The sequence below is a fragment of the Hyperolius riggenbachi genome, chromosome 12, assembly GCF_040937935.1.
Source record: "Hyperolius riggenbachi isolate aHypRig1 chromosome 12, aHypRig1.pri, whole genome shotgun sequence".
Lineage (NCBI taxonomy): Eukaryota > Metazoa > Chordata > Amphibia > Anura > Hyperoliidae > Hyperolius > Hyperolius riggenbachi.
In genome coordinates this window covers 140,166,811-140,188,224 of record NC_090657.1, presented here as the reverse complement: position 1 = coordinate 140,188,224, position 21,414 = coordinate 140,166,811, and the positions used below count along the sequence as shown (strand labels likewise).

Sequence of the window (21,414 nt, the reverse complement as noted above, 5' to 3'; positions counted from 1 at the left end):
TGGTTGCAAAGTGAAGCACTGCAGCTTGTGCGTTACATCTGACACATGGGGCACTTCCGTTGCATCGCATGGCACCACAGGGAGTGTAGCAAGTCTCAGATTAATGGCCGCTGCAACGAGCTGCGGCAGGGGAGCGTAACCCGACGTGGTTTGTGTAAAATACCTTGAAATTAAAAGTTTTAAAAAGACACATGACCATACTGCTGATACATTTCCAATAACTTCATGTTTTTAATGGACGTATTTAAATACAGAGGTTACAAAAATAGAACTAAAAAAAATAATTACAATAAAGAGGCTAGCTCTGTTTACACACAACAACTAACATATACTTCTGTACAGTCCATAAGGATAAAGAATCATAAAAATTCAGATCAGATAAAAATTCGGATCAGATGCAGCAGGAAGGCATGTGGGGCCCTCTGGGGGCCAAAAGGTGCAACTGCTTGCTTTTATCTTGCTGTAAGCATTCACATCTTTGTCATTGAGTTTGGCACGGCAGAGGGTAACACAGGAAGGCATGTGTTCCCATGAAGAACTATTGAGATGACAGTGTGTGTGACCATGTACCATATACATTACATTGCCCTTGGGGCAAGATGTCTAAAAGTGTAGTTCATGTCAGTATTTAAATGGTCAGTTAAAATGAATCCCTTTAAATCGCACTCCAGCTGAGCTGTTACAATGTTCTGGGGAGGTAAGTCCATGTCTCCAGTAGTTTGCACATGTAGTTCTGTATGGGAGCCAGTCAGCTATCCTATACCCCTATAAGATTGGTGTTGAAGGAGGGCTGGGCTTAACCACCCATTCCGCATTGGGATTGGCATTGTACAAGTCCAGCAGGTAAGTGTCAGGATCCAAGCAGTGTTCACCTGTCAGTACACAAGAACAATCACACTTGTTACAGTAGAACACCACGATGGACTACATAAAATCCTTATTGTATAGCTTCAACAACTTCCATGGCACTGTATATAAACAGGTGCACATACAGTGAGGGAAAGAGGTAATACACAAGTAAACAGAACATTCTTATACCTATTTTTATAGCAGTGACATCTTCCACAGAGCTTTAGAATATTGTCATGTCAACAACTCTCAGAAGAGCTGACTATTTAATACATGCCTAGTCTACTAAATTCTGGAGGGAATCAATTAACTTCTCAGAATGTTTTTGGGATGTGAAAGGAAAACCATACAAACACAGGGCAATCACTGACCAATATGAAACCTGCTTAACCTCCTTAACGGTATTCCTGTATTCCTGACCCAGGCTCAGGGTAAAAAAAAAAAAAAAAAAAAAAAAAAAAAAAATGCTGCGAGCAGTAACCTGGGTCAGGGCAACCACCAGGCAAATTACTGCAGAGTTCAATCAAAAAAAGCTGGCACATCCAAGGTGAATCTTTACTGATTCCATATAAAACATATAGGCAATGTTTCAAAGCCACGTAGGGCCCCTTTGTCAAGGCACAATTTGCTGGAAGGCAAAAATCTGTCTGCCGCTTTAAACAAGTTCCTGTGGGGTTATTGGGAGTAGGACGCCTCTCGACACTCACACACTGCGATGTGTACTCAGCGGGTGGCAGCAGCACCCACCCATCCACCCACCGCTGCTGTGCCTTGACAAAGGGGCCCTACGTGGCTCCTAAACATTGGCTATGCTCTCTATGAAACCAATAAAGATTCACCTTGGATGTGCCAACTTTTTTTGGTTGAACATTGTAGAGGGCATCATCCCTCTTTTTCCAGATGCTGCACTCCCTCCAGAGATAGTGGGTTTGATCCCTTAGTGTGTGAGCACACAGCACCTCATACTCCAGTCCCTGGGACCGGACAGTCTTTTCCATGTCCTCCGATGAAAGGTGAGATCGCCATCTTTTACATGAAGACAGACTGATCTCACCATAGGGATAAAGCACCCCCAGAGGACAGGAGAAAGAATGCAGCACTGGATCTCAGGGAGGCGAGTTTTGTACAGAGGCTCCTTGAACTGTTGCTTGTTTCTGGTGTGACTCAGACACTACTGCAGCCAAATAGATCAGCAGGACTGCCAGGCAACTGGTATGGTTTAAAAAGAAATAAATATGGCTGCCTCCATATTCCTCTCATTGTTTTGCCTCTGCTCAACTACACCATCTTTCCATGTCTCAGAGAGCTAAAATATATGAACTAGTGACTTTTTTTTATATATATTCTCTGGGTCCAACTAGAGAGAAATTTGCATACCTGAAAAAAAGCCTAGTTACTTGCGCACATTCTCATTCAAGCTCCTCCGTTGCCGGGTGTGTAATGCGCAGGCGCACTAGAGATTTTCTCATACTGTGCCTGCGCAGGACACTCCTGGCCCCAGGAATGCGTACAAGAATACGCGTGGCCAGGGCAGCTGTGGAGGTCGACTTAAAAGTCGGCTTCCACTGTATGAAGAAAAGTGAGCCGCGGCGGAGGAACAGAGGATTGGTATGTCACGGCGTGGGCACAGGTCAGCTGCAGGGGGCTGGCAGAAGAAATAAGAGTTTCAGTTACACTTTAAAGGTACACTATAAAGAAAACCGAAAGAGAAATGCATATGGTGGCTGCCAGTTGCCTGGCAGTCCTGTTGAATTTTTTGGCATCAGTAGTGTCTGAATCACACACCTGAAACAAGCATGCACCTAATCAAGTTAGACCTGACCTGCTTGTTTAGGGTATGTGGTATTAGTGGCAGTGGATCAGCAGGACAGCCAGGCAGTTTGAATGGTTTAAAAGCAAATAAATAGGTCAGCCTCCATACTCCTGTCACTTCAGGAGTCCTTACCAAATAGTGACAAATCATTTTTTGAAATTTAAACAACAGAAGTGACATGGTTGTATTGTAAAGCAGAGTTATAATTTACTATGGTTCAATTGTATATTTTGATCATAGCTGCTCTGGGCCATTTTTAAAGTGAACCTGAACTGGCCAGGGAACAAAAAGTTAAATACTTACCTGGGTAGAGGGAAGCCTTTCTAGAAAGCCCATCTCTTCCTCTCCCTCACCATTGCTACTCGTAGACCCATTGAGCAAATCTGTCAAGAGCTTGTCGCATAAGTTCTTGTGTCTGTGCTCCCCGCCGCGTACTAGTGTGCCAGTACTGCGCCTGCATAAATACAGCCACGCTTGTACGCAGGGTGGAGTTGACAAATCATCCCTTTCAATACAGACACAGCTACAATAAGTTTTGCAGGTTCTGGGGCTACATACTCCTAATCAGTGCCTAAACCTACATAATTCACAGTTAAAGGGATGAGTTGGTAACACTGGTCACTACTATTGCTGATGCAACAAGAAAAGTACTTACAGATATTTCCTCCCACTTCATACAGGCCCAGGTCTTGCATTTTTGGGTTCTCGTGGGAGCCATTGCTACAAGACAAAGAATAGGACAGGGTCAGCACATTGTGCGCATTCACTGCTTGCATTTATTGGTTGCATTCTGTGTAGTGGTTAACTGCATGGGTAAGTCACCAGTCTTATGAGCAGCTTAAAGAAAACCTGAACTGAAAATTAAAAGTCAAAATAAGCATACAAAAGTCATACTTACCTTCCATGTAGTCTACTCCTCAGTGTCTTTCTCCTGTTCCGCGTCCTGTTTGTTCACTGTGATCAAGGGAATTTTCCGTCCTCCATTTTGAAAATGGCCATTACCCATAACAGCTTTCTGGTCAGCACACAGTTAAACTGTAACATCGCCCACTTGAGCCATAGGGAAACATGGACATTACCTGGTACATCAGTTTTCCTCTCAGCTATAACTGACAGCAACTGATATTTTACTGACAGCAACTGATATATTTCAGATCTGACAAAATATTGTCAGAACTGGAAGGGATAATTGTCAGAAGAAAATGGTGAGCTTCTGAGAGGAACTGATGGCAAGGTAACTATGTAATGTTCATTTGAAGTTACCTCATGTGTTTATTTTAAATATTTTTACTCAGTACAGGTTCTCTTTAAAGAGACTCTGTAACAAAATTTTCATCCTTATTTCTTCTATCCTATAAGTTCCTATACCTGTTCTAATGTGCTCTGTCTAACTGCAGCCTTTTCTAGTTGCACAGTGGCTGTATTATCTTTGTTATATGATCTAATCTTCTCTCCTCTGTTGGGTCTGTCGGGCTCAGGCAGTCAGGCTGGAATGTGCTGTGCTGCTTGTGATTGGATAGAAGCTATACACACCCTCTCCAGGCCCCCTGCATACTCTGTATAACTCACACACTGAGCTACTCTTGTTTGTTAACACTGCATAAAAATGGCAATTACAAGCCATGATTGCAGCAAGGAGAGGCAGAAACAGTACAGAGGGGCCCAGGAGAACATAATGAATATAATGGTATACTTTTTATTGTAAGAATTTTAGAGTACAGATTCTCTTTAAGTTTCTGTTATATAATGATACAACAGGTTATTGCTGTTTTAACCATTCTTAACATAAAATTTTGCAGCCTGCTATGATTTTCTAATATTGCCAGGCGCTTCCTAGAAACCATGGTGGCAGTATGCAGTTTCAGGCACAGCACATCCCCAAATACACATATTCCTGTAGGTACAATTGCTAGGATTTTAGGAAAGCTGAATAACGCGATACGTAATGCATTTCACAGAACGGATTTCCAAAAAACGGCAAGATGCTTAAAGGAATACTGAGGTAAAAATAAACTGATGAGATAAACCACTGCATCTATCTTCTCCAAAAAATGACTTTTTAGGATATCCCACTAGCTGATGGTCCACCGTTGCCCGGGTATGTATTTGGCTGGTGTTGGCTCCGTCCACTTTTTCTAACCTTAACCCACAATTACTCAATGACCGAATTTGTGATCTTTGCGGTCTTTGGCATCGATAATTTGCATTGAAATAAAACAAATCAGATAGGCTGTGGCTCTACCCCCTTTTCTGAATTGAACCCCAGTCATCTAATGACCAACTGTACCAGGTTGGAGGCTTGTGCCATTAACAGTGCAAGAATGGCAATTAAATATTCCCCTTGAAAATCAATAGGTGGGTTTTGATTGGCTTTTGTAGGCCCCACCCACTTTTCTGATTAATCCCCATCCAGTGACCAACTGTGCAAAGTTTGAGTACCCTGCCATTAACAGTGTAAGAATGGCTGTAGTTTTTTTTCCAGGGAAATTTGAATTAGTCTCCACCCACTTTTTGGTTATGGGAATAAAAAGTATCCTATATGTTATACAATTTCCACTCGCACAAATCATGGGGTTTTTCATGAATAAACTTGTCTTTTTATTCTCCATTCAATACATCTTCAGGATTGTGGACAAACGTGATCACAGTTTCGGAATTCCAAATCACATAGAGAGACCTATATGTAATTCCATGTTACTATGTGTGTGCCAAATTTCATTCAAATCCGTTCAGCCATTGTTGCGTGATTGAGTAAACATTCAAACTTTCGCATTTATAATATTAGTGAGATTTAAATCAACGTTTTCAGTTTTTACTGTTTCATTGTCTCTGCTCAAATTGTACAATCATTGAAGTATGCCAGAGCTAAAATCTATGAACCATTGACCTTTTTTATCTCTATCTCTTTCATACTCTCAGAAGCCATTTTCTGCTAGGAATGTGTTTTATGGCTATAATTCCTTATCAGTGAAGATTATGTTTTAGTCTGACCAGGTCTTTACTGGGCAGAAACTGTCACTTCTTGATGTTTAACCTTTTCAAAAAGAGAAAGAAAAAAAAAAGGAAAAAAAAAAAAAAGAAAGAAACAGCACCGGCGGTAGGGAAAGGAAAGTTAGCCATTTAACCACAGATATTTTCCTTTTAGTTACTGGTTTGCTTAACCACTTCCCGACCGCCGAATATATACAATTGGCGGCCGGGAAGTGGACCCCGCAAGGACCGCTGTATAGACAAATGGCGGCGGTCCTTTTACGGGCATGGGCGGCGCGATCGCGTCATTCGTGGGTTACTAGCACCCGGATCGCCGCATACAAAGTGTATAATACACTTTGTAATGTATACAAAGTGAATTATACAGGCTGCCTCCTGCCCTGGTGGTCCCAGTGTCCGAGGGACCACCAGGGCAGGCTGCAGCCACCCTAGTCTGCACCAAGCACACTGATTTCCCCCCCCCCCCCCCCCTGCCCCCTGATCGCCCACAGCACCCCTCAGACTCCCCCCCCCCCCCCCCCGACCACCCCCCAGACCCCTGTTTGCATTGCACCCAATCACCCCCCTAATCACCCATCAATCACTCCCTGTCACTATCTGTCAATGCTATTTTTTTTTATGCCCTAAACTGCCCCCTGCTCCCTCCTGATCACCCCCCCCACCCCTCAGATTCTCCCCAGACCATGTCCCCCCCACCCACACCAGTGTACTGTATGCATCTATCCCCCTGATCACCTGTCAATCATCCGTCAATCACCCGTCAATCACCCCCTGTCACTGCCACCCATCAATCAGCCCCTAACCTGCCCCTTGCGGGCAATCTGATCACCCACCCACACCAATATATCGCCCGCAGATCCGACGTCAGATCACCTCCCAAGTGCAGTGTTTACATCGGTTCTCTACCCTAAACACCCACTAATTACCCATCAATCACCCATCAATCACCCCCTATCACCACCTGTCACTGTTACCATCAGATCAGACCCTAATCTGCCCCTTGCGGACACCCAATCACCCGCCTACACGCTCAGATTGCCCTCAGACCCCCCCTTATCAATTCGCCAGCACAATATTTACATCTGTTCTTCCCTGTAATAACCCACTGATCACCTGTCAATCATCCATCAATCACCCCCTGTCACTGCCACCCATCAATCACCCCCTGTCACTGCCACCCATCAATCAGCCCCTAACCTGCCCCTTGCGGGCAATCTGATCACCCACCCACACCAATAGATCGCCCGCAGATCCGATGTCAGATCACCTCCTAAGTGCATTGTTTACATCTGTTCTCTACCCTAAACACCCACTAATTACCCATCAATCACCCCCTGTCACTGCTACCTATCAGATTAGACCCCTATCTGCCCCTAGGGCACTCAATCACCCGCCCACACCCTCAAAACGCCCTCAGACCCCAGCCCTGATCACCTCGCCAGTGAATTGCTTGCATCTATTCCCCCCTCTAATCACACCTTGAGACACCTATCAATCACCTCCTGTCACCCCCTAGCACACCTACCCATCATATCAGGCCCTAATTTGCCCCGTGTGGACTCCTGATCACTCGGCCAAACCCTCAGATCCCCCTCAGACCCCCTTCCAATCACCTCCCCAGTGCATTGATTGCATCTATTTTCCCCTCTAACCACCCCCTGAGACACCCATCAATCACCTCCTGTCACCCCCCTAGCACTCCTATCCATCAGATCAGGCCCAATACAACCTGTCATCTAAAAGGCCACCCTGCTTATGACCGGTTCCACAAAATTCGCCCCCTCATAGACCACCTGTCATCAAAATTTGCAGATGCTCATACCCCTGAACAGTCATTTTGAGACATTTGGTTTCCAGACTACTCACGGTTTTGGGCCCGTAAAATGCCAGGGCGGTATAGGAACCCCACAAGTGACCCTATTTTAGAAAAAAGACACCCCAAGGTATTCTGTTAGGTGTATGACGAGTGCATAGAAGATTTTATTTTTTGTCAAAAAGTTAGCGGAAATTGATTTTTATTGTTTTTTTTTTTCACAAAGTGTCATTTTTCACTAACTTGTGACAAAAAATAAAATCTTCTATGAACTCGCCATACACCTAACGGAATACCTTGGGGTGTCTTCTTTCTAAAATGGGGTCACTTGTGGGGTTCCTATACTGCCCTGGCATTTTAGGGGCCCTAAACCGTGAGGAGGAGTCTAAAAAACAAATGCCTCAAAATGACCTGTGAATAGGACGTTGGGCCCCTTAGCGCACCTAGGCTGCAAAAAAGTGTCACACATGTGGTACCGCCGTACTCAGGAGAAGTAGTATAATGTGTTTTGGGGTGTATTTTTACACATACCCATGCTGGGTGGGAGAAATCTCTCTGTATATGGACAATTGTGTGTAAATAAAAAAATCAAACAATTGTCATTTACAGAGATATTTCTCCCACCCAGCATGGGTATGTGTAAAAATACACCCCAAAGCACATTATACTAATTCTCCTGAGTACGGCAGTACCACATGTGTGGCACTTTTTTACACCCCAAGTACGCTAAGGGGCCCAAAGTCCAATGAGTACCTTTAGGATTTCACAGGTCATTTTGCGACATTTGGTTTCAAGACTACTCCTCACGGTTTAGGGCCCCTAAAATGCCAGGGCAGTATAGGAACCCCACAAATGACCTCATTCTAGAAAGAAGACACCCAAAGGTATTCCGTTAGGAGTATGGTGAGTTCATAGAAGATTTTATTTTTTGTCACAAGTTAGCGGAAAATGACACTTTGTGAAAAAAAACAATTAAAATCAATTTCCGCTAACTTGTGACAAAAAAATAAAAACTTCTATGAACTCACCATACTCCTAACGGAATACCTTGGGGTGTCTTCTTTCTAAAATGGGGTCATTAGTGGGGTTCCTATACTGCCCTGGCATTTTAGGGGCTCTAAACCGTGAGGAGTAGTCTTGAAACAAAAATGACCTGTGAAATCCTAAAGGTACTCATTGGACTTTGGGCCCCTTAGCGCAGGGTGCAAAAAAGTGCCACACGTGGTATCGCCGTACTCAGGAGAAGTAGTATAATGTGTTTTGGGGTGCATTTTTACACATACCCATGCTGAGTGGGAGAAAGATCTCTGTAAATGGACAATTGTGTGTTTAAAAAAAATCAAACAATTGTCATTTACAGAGAGATTTCTCCCACCCAGCATGGGTATGTGTAAAAATACACCCCAAAACACATTATACTACTTCTCCTGAGTACGGCAATACCACATGTGTGGCACTTTTTTGCAGCCTAACTGCGCTAAGGGGCCCAAAGTCCAATGAGCACCTTTAGGCTTTACAGGGGTGCTTACAATTTAGCACCCCCCAAAATGTCAGGACAGTGAACACACCCCACAAATGACCCCATTTTGGAAAGTAGACTCTTCAAGGTATTCAGAGAGGGGCATGGTGAGTCCGTGGCAGATTTCTTTTTTTTTTTTTTGTCGCAAGTTAGAAGAAATGGAAACTTTTTTTTTTGTCACAAAGTGTCATTTCCCGCTTACTTGTGACAAAAAATAATATCTTCTATGAACTCACTATGCCTCTCAGTCAATACTTTGGGATGTCTTCTTTCCAAAACGGGGTCATTTGGGGGGTATTTATACTATCCTGGAATTCTTGTCAGGTGCTCAGAAAAGTCAGATATGCTGGAAAATGGGAAAATTCACTTTTTGCACCATAGTTTGTAAACATAACTTTTACCCAAACCAATAAATATACACTGAATGGGTTTTTTTTTAATCAAAAACATATTTGTCCACATTTTTCGCGCTGCATGTATACAGACATTTTACTTTATTTGAAAAATGTCAGCACAGAAAGTTAAAAAAAAACATTTTTTTTGACAAAATTCATGTCTTTTTTGATGAATATAATAAAAAGTAAAAATCGCAGCAGCAATCAAATAGCACCAAAAGAAAGCTTTATTAGTGACAAGAAAAGGAGCCAAAATTCATTTAGGTGGTAGGATGTATGAGCGAGCAATAAACCGTGAAAGCTGCAGTGGTCTGAATGGAAAAAAAGTGCCTGGTCCTTAAGGGGGGTAAAGACCACGGTCCTCAGGTGGTTAAAAGGAACCAAAAGTGTGCGATCTATGGAAGCTGCCATATTTACTTTTCGACAATACCAGTTGCCTGGCAGTCCTGCTGATCTTTCTGGTCGGTGGGGTCTAAATCACAAACCTGAAACAAGCATGCAGCTAATCTTGTCAGATTTGTCAGACATCTGATCTGCGTGCTTGTTCAGGGGTCTATGGCTGAAAATATTAGAGGCAGAGAATCAGCAGGACAGCCAGGCAATGTGCATTATTTAAAAGTAAATAAACATGTTAGCCTCCGTATCTCTTATCCCGGGATACCTTTAAATACTTTGGTGCCATATTGGTTGTAAAAGAGGGATTAAAGGTGCCCATACACTATGCAATATTCCCTTTTAATATTGTAGTTAGAAACCTTCAGGCATATCTGAATGAAAAGGTTTTGTTTTAATCTTGTTAAAATAGCATTTCAACCTTCCTTTTCCCATATTGCTGTCCACTGTCCTTTTATTAACAATCACCTTCCCCTTGCATGTTTCATTTCCCCTCCCACACCTCGCCTTTAGCTGTAGATGTAGCCATTTCCTTCCAGGTACATACCATTTAATGAGACCCACAGTGCTGATCACTGGCCAGCTACGCTGCTTTAAGTGATCCTCACACTTTTTTAACACATCTTCCGCTCGTGTTCCTTGCTCTAAATGAATTGCCAATGAGTCCTTCATGAACAAGGAAGCCTGGATTTTCACTTGCTTGTACGGCTGGAGGAGGAAGAAAATGTAATAATTGAAGTAATTCCCAATGCAAAATGTGCATACCACTGACACAAAGGGCACAGTAACAAACATACGGAGGATGTCCACCAAAGGTGGCATTAGAATTAGAAACCCTGAATAATAATATAGGTTTTCTACATGACCAATTTAACTGTTATGTGAAATAAGCACCCCTGATATGGGTAAGATGTACTAAGCTCCTTCTCAGACTCCTAAACATCTACACCATTCCATCTAGAAGGGCGATATGTTGCTGTGGAGTAATAACGCATGAAGCAGCACAAAGTGAATGGGGAAAACGATGTGTTCAGGCTGTCGGGCAGCGCTAAAGATCTGTCATGCCTGATCTGTAGGTGATGTTGGCGGGCTCCTGTATACACATTAGATTCTTACCCAAGGTGTTTTTTTATTGGCTGCCTCATGCCTTGACATCCTCGCCCTCTCCTCAGCTGCACAAGCACAAAGAGGAGTGTCCAAGATGTCACTTGGATCACTTGAGAGGCCTACAACAGGTCTTCAAGCAAAACAGAAACATTGCTGATAAGCCTCTGTGGTGCTAAATTCTGTATTTGGGGTTTAACTACCACAACAAACCAAGGGATATTATTTTGTTTATAATACAAATGAGATCCACATTTGAAGTGTAACATATATTTGTCTAAATGTTCATTTTAAGATGTTAAAAGATCATTTGTGCTGGAAAGTGTACTGGTTAAGGGTTCTGCCTCTGACACAAGAGACCAGGATTCGAATCTCAGCTCATCCAGATCAGTAATCCAGCACCTATTTGGTAAAGAATCTATGGGCAAGACTCCCTAACTCTGCTACTGCCTACTGAGTGCACCCTAGTGGCTGCAGCTCTGGTGCTTTGTGTCGGCCAGGAGAATAGTGCAAGATAAATGTTTTAAAAACAATATATTTTTATAAAGGTTTTGTGCTAGGTGCCACCTGTCCTATTAGTCATAGCTTTTTGCATTTTCTTATATGAGATTGCTAATGTGTTTAATTCTTCCATTGACCAATATCAACCCCATATACACCCCCAGTGAAAGTTTGGAAACAACCTTAAAATACAATTAAAACCACACCATTCCTTCTGGCCTATGTCTAATTACTCTACCCTCCAACAAGAGGATCTCAAACATACTTCCAAGCTGCATAAAGGCATTTGCAGAAATAACCATTATTTCAAACACTATTTGTCAAGGACTGGCTGCCCAGTCACCTGACCTGAATGCTGCAGAGTTGGTCTGGGAGGAGTGGGGTCACAAGCTCAAAGAATAAAATAAGCAGCTAGCCGAGAACATCGCTGAAGGGTCTTAAAAATTGAGTCGAATTATTTAAAGAGAAGCGTTCGAAATAATTAACATTCCGAGTGCAGGGAGTATGTTAAAGAGGAACTTAAGCCTAAACAAACATACTGTCATTAAGTTGCATTAGTTATGTTAATTAAAAATAGAGAGGTAATATAATCTCTTACTCACCCTGATCACCCCTCCCAGTTGCTAGGCAACGTGAACAACATAGGAAATCCCATCATGCTTTGTACAGCATCAGGGAAAAAACCCCGGGCAGTTTTCTTTGATGGGTGGAACTTAGCTAAAAATGCAGCTAAAAATGATGCTTTGGTAAGAAAAACAAAGTTCTGATGATGTGAAACCGTTAAAGAAACACCAAGCCTTTTCAGTTCTGCTGAGTAGATTTTTAGTCCAGAGGTTCACTTTAAGCAGTCTATAATTGCAGTGGGAGGACTCTTCAAAGGAAGTTTATGTTTATGGATAAATACAGTATCTGTGTACATGTAAACACTATGCCTTTACCTGTAAAAGCTTAGTTTACAGCAAATGAACCACCAAGCAACTGGGCTTACTTATAGTATTGACTGGCTGTTTTCACACCCCTGGCTGGCAGTGTGCATGTTTGTACAATCCCATAGGTTTGGACATACCTCTGACTGATTTTTCTCTGGCTTTTCTTTGTCAGTATGGATTTTTCGTAGAAAGTTAAGCAGTCTGTTTTCGTTGAACCTCTTGCTACTGTTCTCGTTGAGCTTCCGGACCTGAGACAGTAAGAAGGTGGGGACCTGGAAAGCAATCACATCAAATGTTACACAATCCACAAAAATCCATGCAAAGCTGAGCTTTGCTATATTGCAGTGGAGAACATTTGATACAGCTATGGTTATCCACTAAAAATACCAACAGAATAGGAGCAGGCATTGAGATCGCTCAATGGGCTTGATTCACAAAGCCGTGACAACTCATATCACGGTCGTGCTAGCGTTTTGCGTGCCCTATAACTTGTGTAACAGTTTTTGTGCGCAATCGCAAATTTGCACGTGAAAACCGTTACGCGTGTTATAGCGTGCGCAAAATGCTAGCACGTCGTGATATGATTTATCACGGCTTTGTGAATCAAGCCCAATATGTGATCGCCCCGTGCAGTATAGAGTTGGGCCGAACGGCTCGCCTGCGAACGGTTCCATACCTGTACTGTGAACCCACCACTGCATACCTGTACTGTGAACCCACCACTGCATACCTGTTCAGTGAACCTGCCACTGCATACCTGTTCTGTGAACCCACCACTGCATACCTGTACTGTGAACCCACCACTGCATACCTGTACTGTGAACCCACCACTGCATACCTGTTCAGTGAACCTGCCATTGCATACCTGTTCTGTAAACCCACCACTGCATACCTCTACTGTGAACCCACCACTGCATACCTGTTCAGTGAACCCACCACTGCATACCTGTTCAGTGAACCTGCCACTGCATACCTGTTCAGTGAACCTGCCACTGCATACCTGTTCAGTGAACCCACCACTGCATACCTGTTGTGTTCAGTGAACCCGCCACTGTATACCTGTTCAGTGAACCTGCCACTGCATACCTGTTCTGTTCAGTGAACCCACCACTGCATACCTGTTCTGTTCAGTGAACCCGCCACTGTATACCTGTTCTGTTCAGTGAACCCACCACTGCATACCTGTTCAGTGAACCTGCCACTGCATACCTGTTCTGTGAACCCACCACTGCATACCTGTTCTGTGAACCCACCACTGCATACCTGTTCAGTGAACCTGCCACTGCATACCTGTACTGTTCAGTGAACCCGCCACTGCATACCTGTTCTGTTCAGTGAACCCGCCACTGTATTCCTGTTCAGTGAACCCGCCACTGCATACCTGTTGTGTTCAGTGAACCCGCCACTGTATACCTGTTCAGTGAACCTGCCACTGCATACCTGTTCTTTGAACCCGCCACTGTATACCTGTTCTGTTCAGTGAACCCGCCACTGCATACCTGTTCTGTTCAGTGAACCCGCCACTGCATACCTGTTCTCGCCATGGTGCACCCCAGTCCAGCACGGCCGTCACTACACAAACAGCTGTTTGCGGTGCGTTACACGGTGAGTTTGGTGTGTCAGTGTGAAGCAGTACCTTAATTACACTACCTGATTGATGTATACACATGCAAGATGTTTTAAAGCACTTTAGGCCTGTCATTTAGCATTCAATGTGATTTCTGCCCTTAAAACGCTGCTTTGCGTCAAATCCAGATTTTTCCCAGGGACTTTTGGCATGTATCCCACTCCTCCACCTGGGGGTCCAGGTGTTAGACCCCTTGAAACATCTTTTCCATCACTTTTGTGGCCAACATAATTTTTTTTTTCAAAGTTCGCATCCCCATTGAAGTCTATTGCGGTTCGCGAACTTTTACGCGAACCGAACCTTACGCGGAAGTTCGCGAACCCGGTTCGCGAACCTAAAATCGGAGGTTTGGCCCCACTCTAGTGCAGTATTATACATGTTCTGTTTTGTCCATACACGGTCTGTGTGCCTAATAATGTCTGTACATGACTGGGTTTCACTTTATTTAGCACTTATATTGCTAATTATGCTAATTTCTAACTCACTACAGTGGATTCCCAGACATGTTTTTATTACTAGAGTAATAATCCAGACAGCGCTCATATTACTAATAGTAATTGCCTAAGTACAAGGAACAGTACAGCTATATATAGTTTGGAGCAACCAGAACACTGGGTTTTATTAAAGGAGCCTCAACAACACACTGGAAAATTGGTATAACTTCCCTTCCAAGTGCCTATTTTAGGTTTGTGCTATTAGCAAACCATTTTCTATTTTATAATTTTTTGGCCATTTTTTCTACTGCAGTAGATTACTACAAGCTGGTTCACCACATTGGTGATCTATAGCATGTTTATACACTATTGTGCTACAAACATTACTGAAATTGTGATGATTACAATTTCTAATTTTATATGAGCACTGTCTGGATTATTGTTCTATACTCTAGTTGAAGCCTTTGGGGGAAGCTGGGAACCCCCATCCAGATTCAGCTGCCCACAAAAATAGGCGCAACACTGTAGATTTTCTTATGTTTTTATTACTACTACATTTCTCCAAATTTCCTGTTTTTAACTTACATTTGTGATTAATAAAGACTGGAATTGTTTTATATTTGCATACTTGGTTGCGCACATTACACTTATAACCCCTGGAATCAGCCTTTTATAGGTCACTCTTTGGTGCTTCCTGTCTTTTAGTTACCATAATCTTTTTTTCAATGAAGGCCGATTGTACCTTCAGGCAGCATAGTGTATGGTCAGCTTGACAGTATCCCTTATGCATCTTAATTTATCTGCCTCTATGACAGCAATACTTAGCTGAAGTACTCACCGTCCATAAGAGGTCCTGGTAATGTACCATAGCCATGACCAGCCCAGCCACCTCCTCTGCCAACTGCTTCTCACCACCTTCTGAGCTCTTGTTATTGTTTCCTCGGTACATAAAGAGATTTGGTGCCATTATGGTGGCAATGTTCCACAAAGACATGAGATTACTCTCTTGCTGGTCAACCACTTTCTTGAGGAACTGCAACAAGGCCTATGGGACACATAAATAGTCAGTTACAGGATGTAGTAGAGTCACACAGACATGGGTAGATCAAAAGGCTTATATGACTGTAATCATGACAGCAAGCAGAATGAGGCTGCATAAGAAAACCAGTGAACTAACTACCGGTAGTTTATAGGGCAAAACTGATGTGTTAACAAACATAAGTAGCATTATTAAAGAAAACAACTCCATATGGTCATCTAGAAAGTCATTCAATACTGTTTAGTCACTGTCATATATGGCATGTGCTACCCACCACTGTGATAAGCAAATTGATAAATAATACTGATCCATGCAGGCATGAGATAAAGTAAGACATGTACAGTGGAACCTTGGTTGGCAAGCATAATTAGTTCTGGAAACATGCTTGTAATCCAAAGCACTTTTACATCAAAGCGAATTTCCCCATAAGAATGAATGGAAGCCCAGTTGATTACGGTAGTTCCACAATCCAAAAACAGTTATAGTAAAATAGTACAAGATAAAAATGTAAACAAGACTTTCACTATAACTAACAAAATCATAGCCCTCAGTTGGCTCAACCAAACTTTTTTTTTCTGTGTCTTTAGGAAGGAACTTATCCAATGAAAGCTATTTTTGAGGATTTCATGAAAATGTGACTTTGTGCAGTCTCTACACTCAGATTAACCCACTTGGCGTTCTGATTATTTCCAGATTTTAGGGTCTAAAAGCGGTGCAATTTTTTGCACCCTTTCAGACCCTAAAACCTGGAAAAAAAATCATGCTACCAGGGAGATCTGCAGCAGCCCAGGTAATCACTCAGCTTCCTGGCTCCAGCGCTGCAGTTAAGCCTCCATCCTCTGGGTGGCGCTGCAACTCTAAAGTGAAATGACGACAGCCGGCGATCTCACCAGCAGGAAGCAGAGCCCCGGAGGAGAGGAAGAAGAATGCCAGCCGACGTCAGGATCCCCGGGAGGTATGTAGAAACGCTCCCTCTGCGCGCATTGCTCTGCACACAGCCTCCGGCGTCTACCCCGAGCAGAGGTCGGGATTACCGCTCTTAGCTGCGGTTTTCCGCCCCGACCCTAGCTCGGGATAACCACCAAGGAGGTGAAGTACAATTAAGTACAATCCTGCTGCCCCAAAGGGAGACGAACTATCGGCTCAGTTGTAATGACGTCACGCAAAGCGCTCTTAAAGAGACAATCAAATTTTTAAAGAGAACCTGTAACAAAAAAAAATCCCCTGGGGGATACTCAACTCGGTGTGGGGGGGGGGGGAGACTCAGGGTCCCAATGAGGCTTCCCCCTCCCCTGTAGCTGCAGACAATCCTCCCTCGACAAGCGCTGATTTATTTACCTTTCCAGGGGCGCTGTTGCGGCTCTCCGCACGGAGGTAGGCGAAAATAGTCGATCTCTGTCAGGTCCGCTCTACTGCGCAGGCGCAGAAGACTTGCGCCTGCGCAGTAGAGCGGCCCGACAGCGATCGGCTATTTCCGCCTATCTCCGAGCGGAGAGCCATTACTGTGCCTGCGCTTGAGCCGAGAAGGTAAATATTTACATCCCCACTGTTGAGGGAACTTTATCGCCACCGCTGTGGGACCGAGGAGGACGGGGGAAGCCTCAATAGGATCCGGAGGCTTCCCCCAGCCGAGGTGAGTACCCCTTGGGGAGCTTTTTCTCATTACAGGTTTTCTTTAAACCAAGTTACTCTCAATCCAAGGTTTTACTGTATGTATTTACCAGAACAGTCCATTAGTTGGAAGGAAATATTCAACCAGAAATACTAATAATAATAATAAAAAAAAAAAAGTCTGCAGCAGTAGTTGAAATAGAATATAATAAATAGAACATATGATTTTAGACCATCTGATTGTAATGAAAAGGAGGGAAACATTTTTGAGGCCATAAGTGCTGAGCTAAAGTGAACCTAAAAAGTGAACCTGGAACTTCACAGTGAGGGAATTCAGTTTATAAATCTATATACATTACTATGAAGCAAAACACTGCATTTAATTATTTACCAATTTGCTACCAATATGGATTATTATATAGAGAGGAACAAAAACAGAGCATCACCCCAGTAGTAAGATCTATTGACATTGGGCTCTATTGACAAAACTTCTCATCTATGACTTAATTATCACCTAAGTGATAAAAAATAACCTTACAGCACATTTACAAGCAAAATAATCACTCATAGTAAGTTGTTCCTGATTAATTTAATTTAAATATTACTTTTCTTACCTTAATTATATTATATTTTTGCTCTTTGGGAGCTTAAAAATGTAACATAGATAAGGTGAAACAGTGGAAAACGGGTGAAAAAACTTTGTGAATCATGCCCATTATGTAGGTTATACAACAGCGCTCTGCAGACAGCACACCAGAACCAGCATTGTGGGCACAGAAACGTTACCTTTAAGGTGCACCGATTTGCCTCTGGAAGGATCAGGATTAGCAAGTTCAAAGCTTGAAGTCTTTGTTTTAGGTTTGAGATCTCTGTAGGAAAAAGAGAAAAAGTTGTAGCTATGTTCTAAAAATTTAGTATCCGGACAACATAGGAATAAAGGTAACTAAATACAAGTACTGCTACACTAGAGTTCTAGTTAACTGGAACTCAGGCATCCGGCAGTCTCAACTAACCGGCATGCCTGGCAGGACACAATGGGGGTGTTCCTAAGATTGCACAGCTGTGTGCAGCAGAAACTGCTTATGAATCCTCAGGGCACCGTCCTTTTCACTTCTTGCAGATCCCAGCTGCTTTGCGGAATCCTCGTATGGCTCCCCAAGGCGTCACCTGACCTGCATCTGGTCACGACGCATTGGAACCATGCAAGGATGCTGCTGGAAGCTGCAAAAAATAAGGACAGCACCCGGAGAATTCATAAGCAGTTTCTGATGCACACCACTGTGCAGTTAGTCCGTTGGGTGAGGTTAGTGGTATATTTTTAAACCTGGTTGGCTTGTCTTCTCAAGCAACCAGCAAGCACACATATTCGGCATCAGGAAATCCCCGCCTGTGCTGGATAAATGAGACTTTACGGTTTTAATGTTATTCTTTATAAAATTGGATTTGCTCTAAAAAGAGTCCTGCTGGAATAACTCTTCCATCTTCAGGCTGGGAGCACACTAGGCAGGGCAGAAAACTGTTTTCTGCAGTGTGCATTTTTATTTTTTGTATGCACCATGTTTTTTAATGTTCTTTTTTATGAATGTTCCTAATCAATGGAATAAATTACTGTAACTTTTTTTTTTTTAACAAAAAAAATGCATCAACCACATACCTCTCTTGTCTCCGTTGAGATACATTATGTTACATGTGTTTTTGAAAATGATGCAACAAGTTGTGCTGGTTTCAAAAACACTCAATGTAAAATGCACACCTATTTCATTGGTGGAAAAAACTGCAGCGTTTTCCACAATGCTAGAGTCTCTGCCTGGTGTTCCTAACCTCACTCTGCATTAGACGGATTGGATCATGACTGGAAGTAAATATTCCAGCAATGCTTTCTGATGGATCACAGACGTGATTAGCTTCAGATCAATGAATCTGGATCTGTCAATCAGTGGAGTGCTACCCAGGAGGCAAGTAGGTATTTTACCCAGGGCTGTGGAGTCGGTCCAAAAATCCACCGACTCCGACTCCTCAGTTTAGGATTCCACCGACTCCGACTCCGACTCCTCGACTCCGACTCCTCTAATTTGCATATTACAATTTTGTTGATTAAAGGTATGTAACATGAAATTCGTCTCTTAACTGCCAACGCTTAGGAATTTTACAAGACAACTGAAATGAGAAGGATATGGAGACTGCCATATTTATTCCCTTTAGTCATAGACTAAAACTAGTCCTTGGTAAGAGTACTTGTAAAAGGTACAGGCCGGAACAAAGAACATCTATCAGGCCCTAGGCAATGTAAGTGTGGGTACATGTAAGAATGATGTGCAGGTGCTCTGCAGGGGAATGAGGAGATTCTTCCTCTATTACACATTCTTCATGCACAATCTGAACAAGGTTTATGGGTGACAGACAACACCTCTGTATTCAATGTGCACAGCATTCTCAGTGGATTCCCTGCAGCTCTGTGGGGAGTGCATATGTAGAGTAAAGTACTACTGTGTAACAAAGTAAACCTGAGACAGATGAAATTAAAGTTTTATACAGACCTGGGGCTTTCTCCATCCGCCTTCAGGATAATCAGTCCCTCGTTGTCCTCCTCCACCACCTGGATCTTCTGCTATGAGTCCAGGTACTTGAGCCAGTCGGGCGTAGTGCGCATGCACACACTCCGCCGCCATGAGCATACTACACCTGTGCAGCACTATTGCGCAGGTGCAGAATGTTCCTGGCTGTGGGAGCGGCATGCGGCCGGACAGCGCTGACTGGCTGAATTACCAGGACTCATAGCAGAAGATCCGGGTGGTGGAGGACAGCGAGGGACTGATTAGCCTGAAGGGGGCTGGAGGAAGCCCCAGGTATGTATAAAACTTTACTTTTCATCCGTCTCAGGTACCCTTTAATTTGTAGTCACCAAACCAAATTTTAACATATCAAATTATTTGATTTCATCAGCAAAGGGAGTGCATACATTTGCATAAATCAGCATCAGTGCAGAATTATTTCCATCTCATTGACCATCTCTATTAGTGACACAGCTACACATCAGGCTTTATTCTTACAGCATAGATGTTATTTAGTATATATAAGAGATTCCTGTGTACACATCATATATACAGTCACAATCAGATATGTATATCTGACCTTAAAAATACGGGGACTGCTTGATTGAAGCAGCACAAGTAACTAATTTTGATTGGTTTATTTCATTTTTGTGGACTAAGCACAGCTATTACTGTATATATACTGTATATATACATTATTTTTAATGACTATTATCTGAGAAATAGAACATTTTATCATATTTTCTATTTTAATTACAGTTACAAATTCATTAGGAGTCGGAGTCGGTGCATTTTTTCCCGACTCCGACTCCAGGCACCCAAAATTGCCCGACTCCACGACTCCGACTCCACGACTCCGACTCCGACTCCACAGCCCTGATTTTACCTACCTTTATCCAAAATTAAATTAAATTGTTATTTTGGTGTAGAAAAGTATTCTATGGTACTGTTATGTTTCCTAACTGCAAAACAAAGCTAACCCTAACAGGAATGGCACCATGACTTGGTCTTGCTTTGGTACCACTAACATATCTTTCTATAAAATCCTTGTTGTAGAGAGCTATAGAGCTATATAAAATTTAACTTTTAATAAAACATTAAAAACTTCTATGTCACATGTTAAGTGAACCATATAGGACCTGGAGGTAAATATATGTCGGAACACCCTATTAGGATTAATATAGCCTCAGTATTTGCAGGATGTCTTCCCCTTTAAATCACATAAAAATGAATGCATATTCATACACAACACCACCCTCCACTTAGCCTAACATGTTTCACTCATGGCCGTGTATATATATGGCTTGTATATATAGCCGTGAGGCCATGCTATATTGAAAAATAAGGTGGAGGGTGGTGTTGTGTATGCATATGCATTCATTTTTATGTGATTTAAAGGGAGAGACATCCTGCAAATAATGAGGATATATTAATCCTAATAGGGTGTTCCGACGTGTATTTACATCCTATCTCACACTTTAAAGATAATCTGTATTGTTAAAATCGCACAAACGTAAACATACCAGTGCGTTAGGGGACACACTCTGTCACAATTTCACCGCTCCCCGCCGCATTAAAAGTAGTCAAAAACAGTTTTAAAAAGTTTGTTTATAAACAAACAAAATGGCCACCAAAACGGGAAGTAGGTTGATGTACAGTTTGTCCACACATAGAAAATACATCCATACACATGCAGGCTGTATACACCCTTCCATTTGAATCTCAACAGATCATTTGTGTGTTTCTTTCCCCCTGCAGCTCTCATGCACTGAAGTGTCAGGCTGCTCCTTTCTTCCTGCAAACAGATCTGCCCTTGTCTGTAATTCCTGAGTATGTGAAAGCCC

At 42.7% G+C, this 21,414-nt stretch overlaps 1 protein-coding gene across 8 annotated transcripts in view; it reads right to left on the bottom strand.

Annotated features, from left to right (window-relative positions):
* Nucleotides 1-211: 211 nt before the first annotated feature.
* The window catches only part of ARHGAP40 (Rho GTPase activating protein 40), a 209,621-nt gene continuing 188,418 nt past the window's right edge, over nucleotides 212-21,414 (bottom strand). For all 8 annotated transcript variants that reach the window (XM_068263552.1, XM_068263555.1, XM_068263557.1 and 5 more), the window contains 6 exons: nucleotides 17,805-17,887; nucleotides 15,207-15,413; nucleotides 12,445-12,579; nucleotides 10,321-10,481; nucleotides 3,318-3,382; nucleotides 212-872 (listed from right to left, as the gene is read on the bottom strand). In XM_068263552.1, the coding sequence (XP_068119653.1) occupies nucleotides 766-872; nucleotides 3,318-3,382; nucleotides 10,321-10,481; nucleotides 12,445-12,579; nucleotides 15,207-15,413; nucleotides 17,805-17,887 (758 nt within the window). In that variant the 3' untranslated portion in view covers nucleotides 212-765. The remainder of the gene's footprint in view (nucleotides 873-3,317; nucleotides 3,383-10,320; nucleotides 10,482-12,444; nucleotides 12,580-15,206; nucleotides 15,414-17,804; nucleotides 17,888-21,414) is intronic.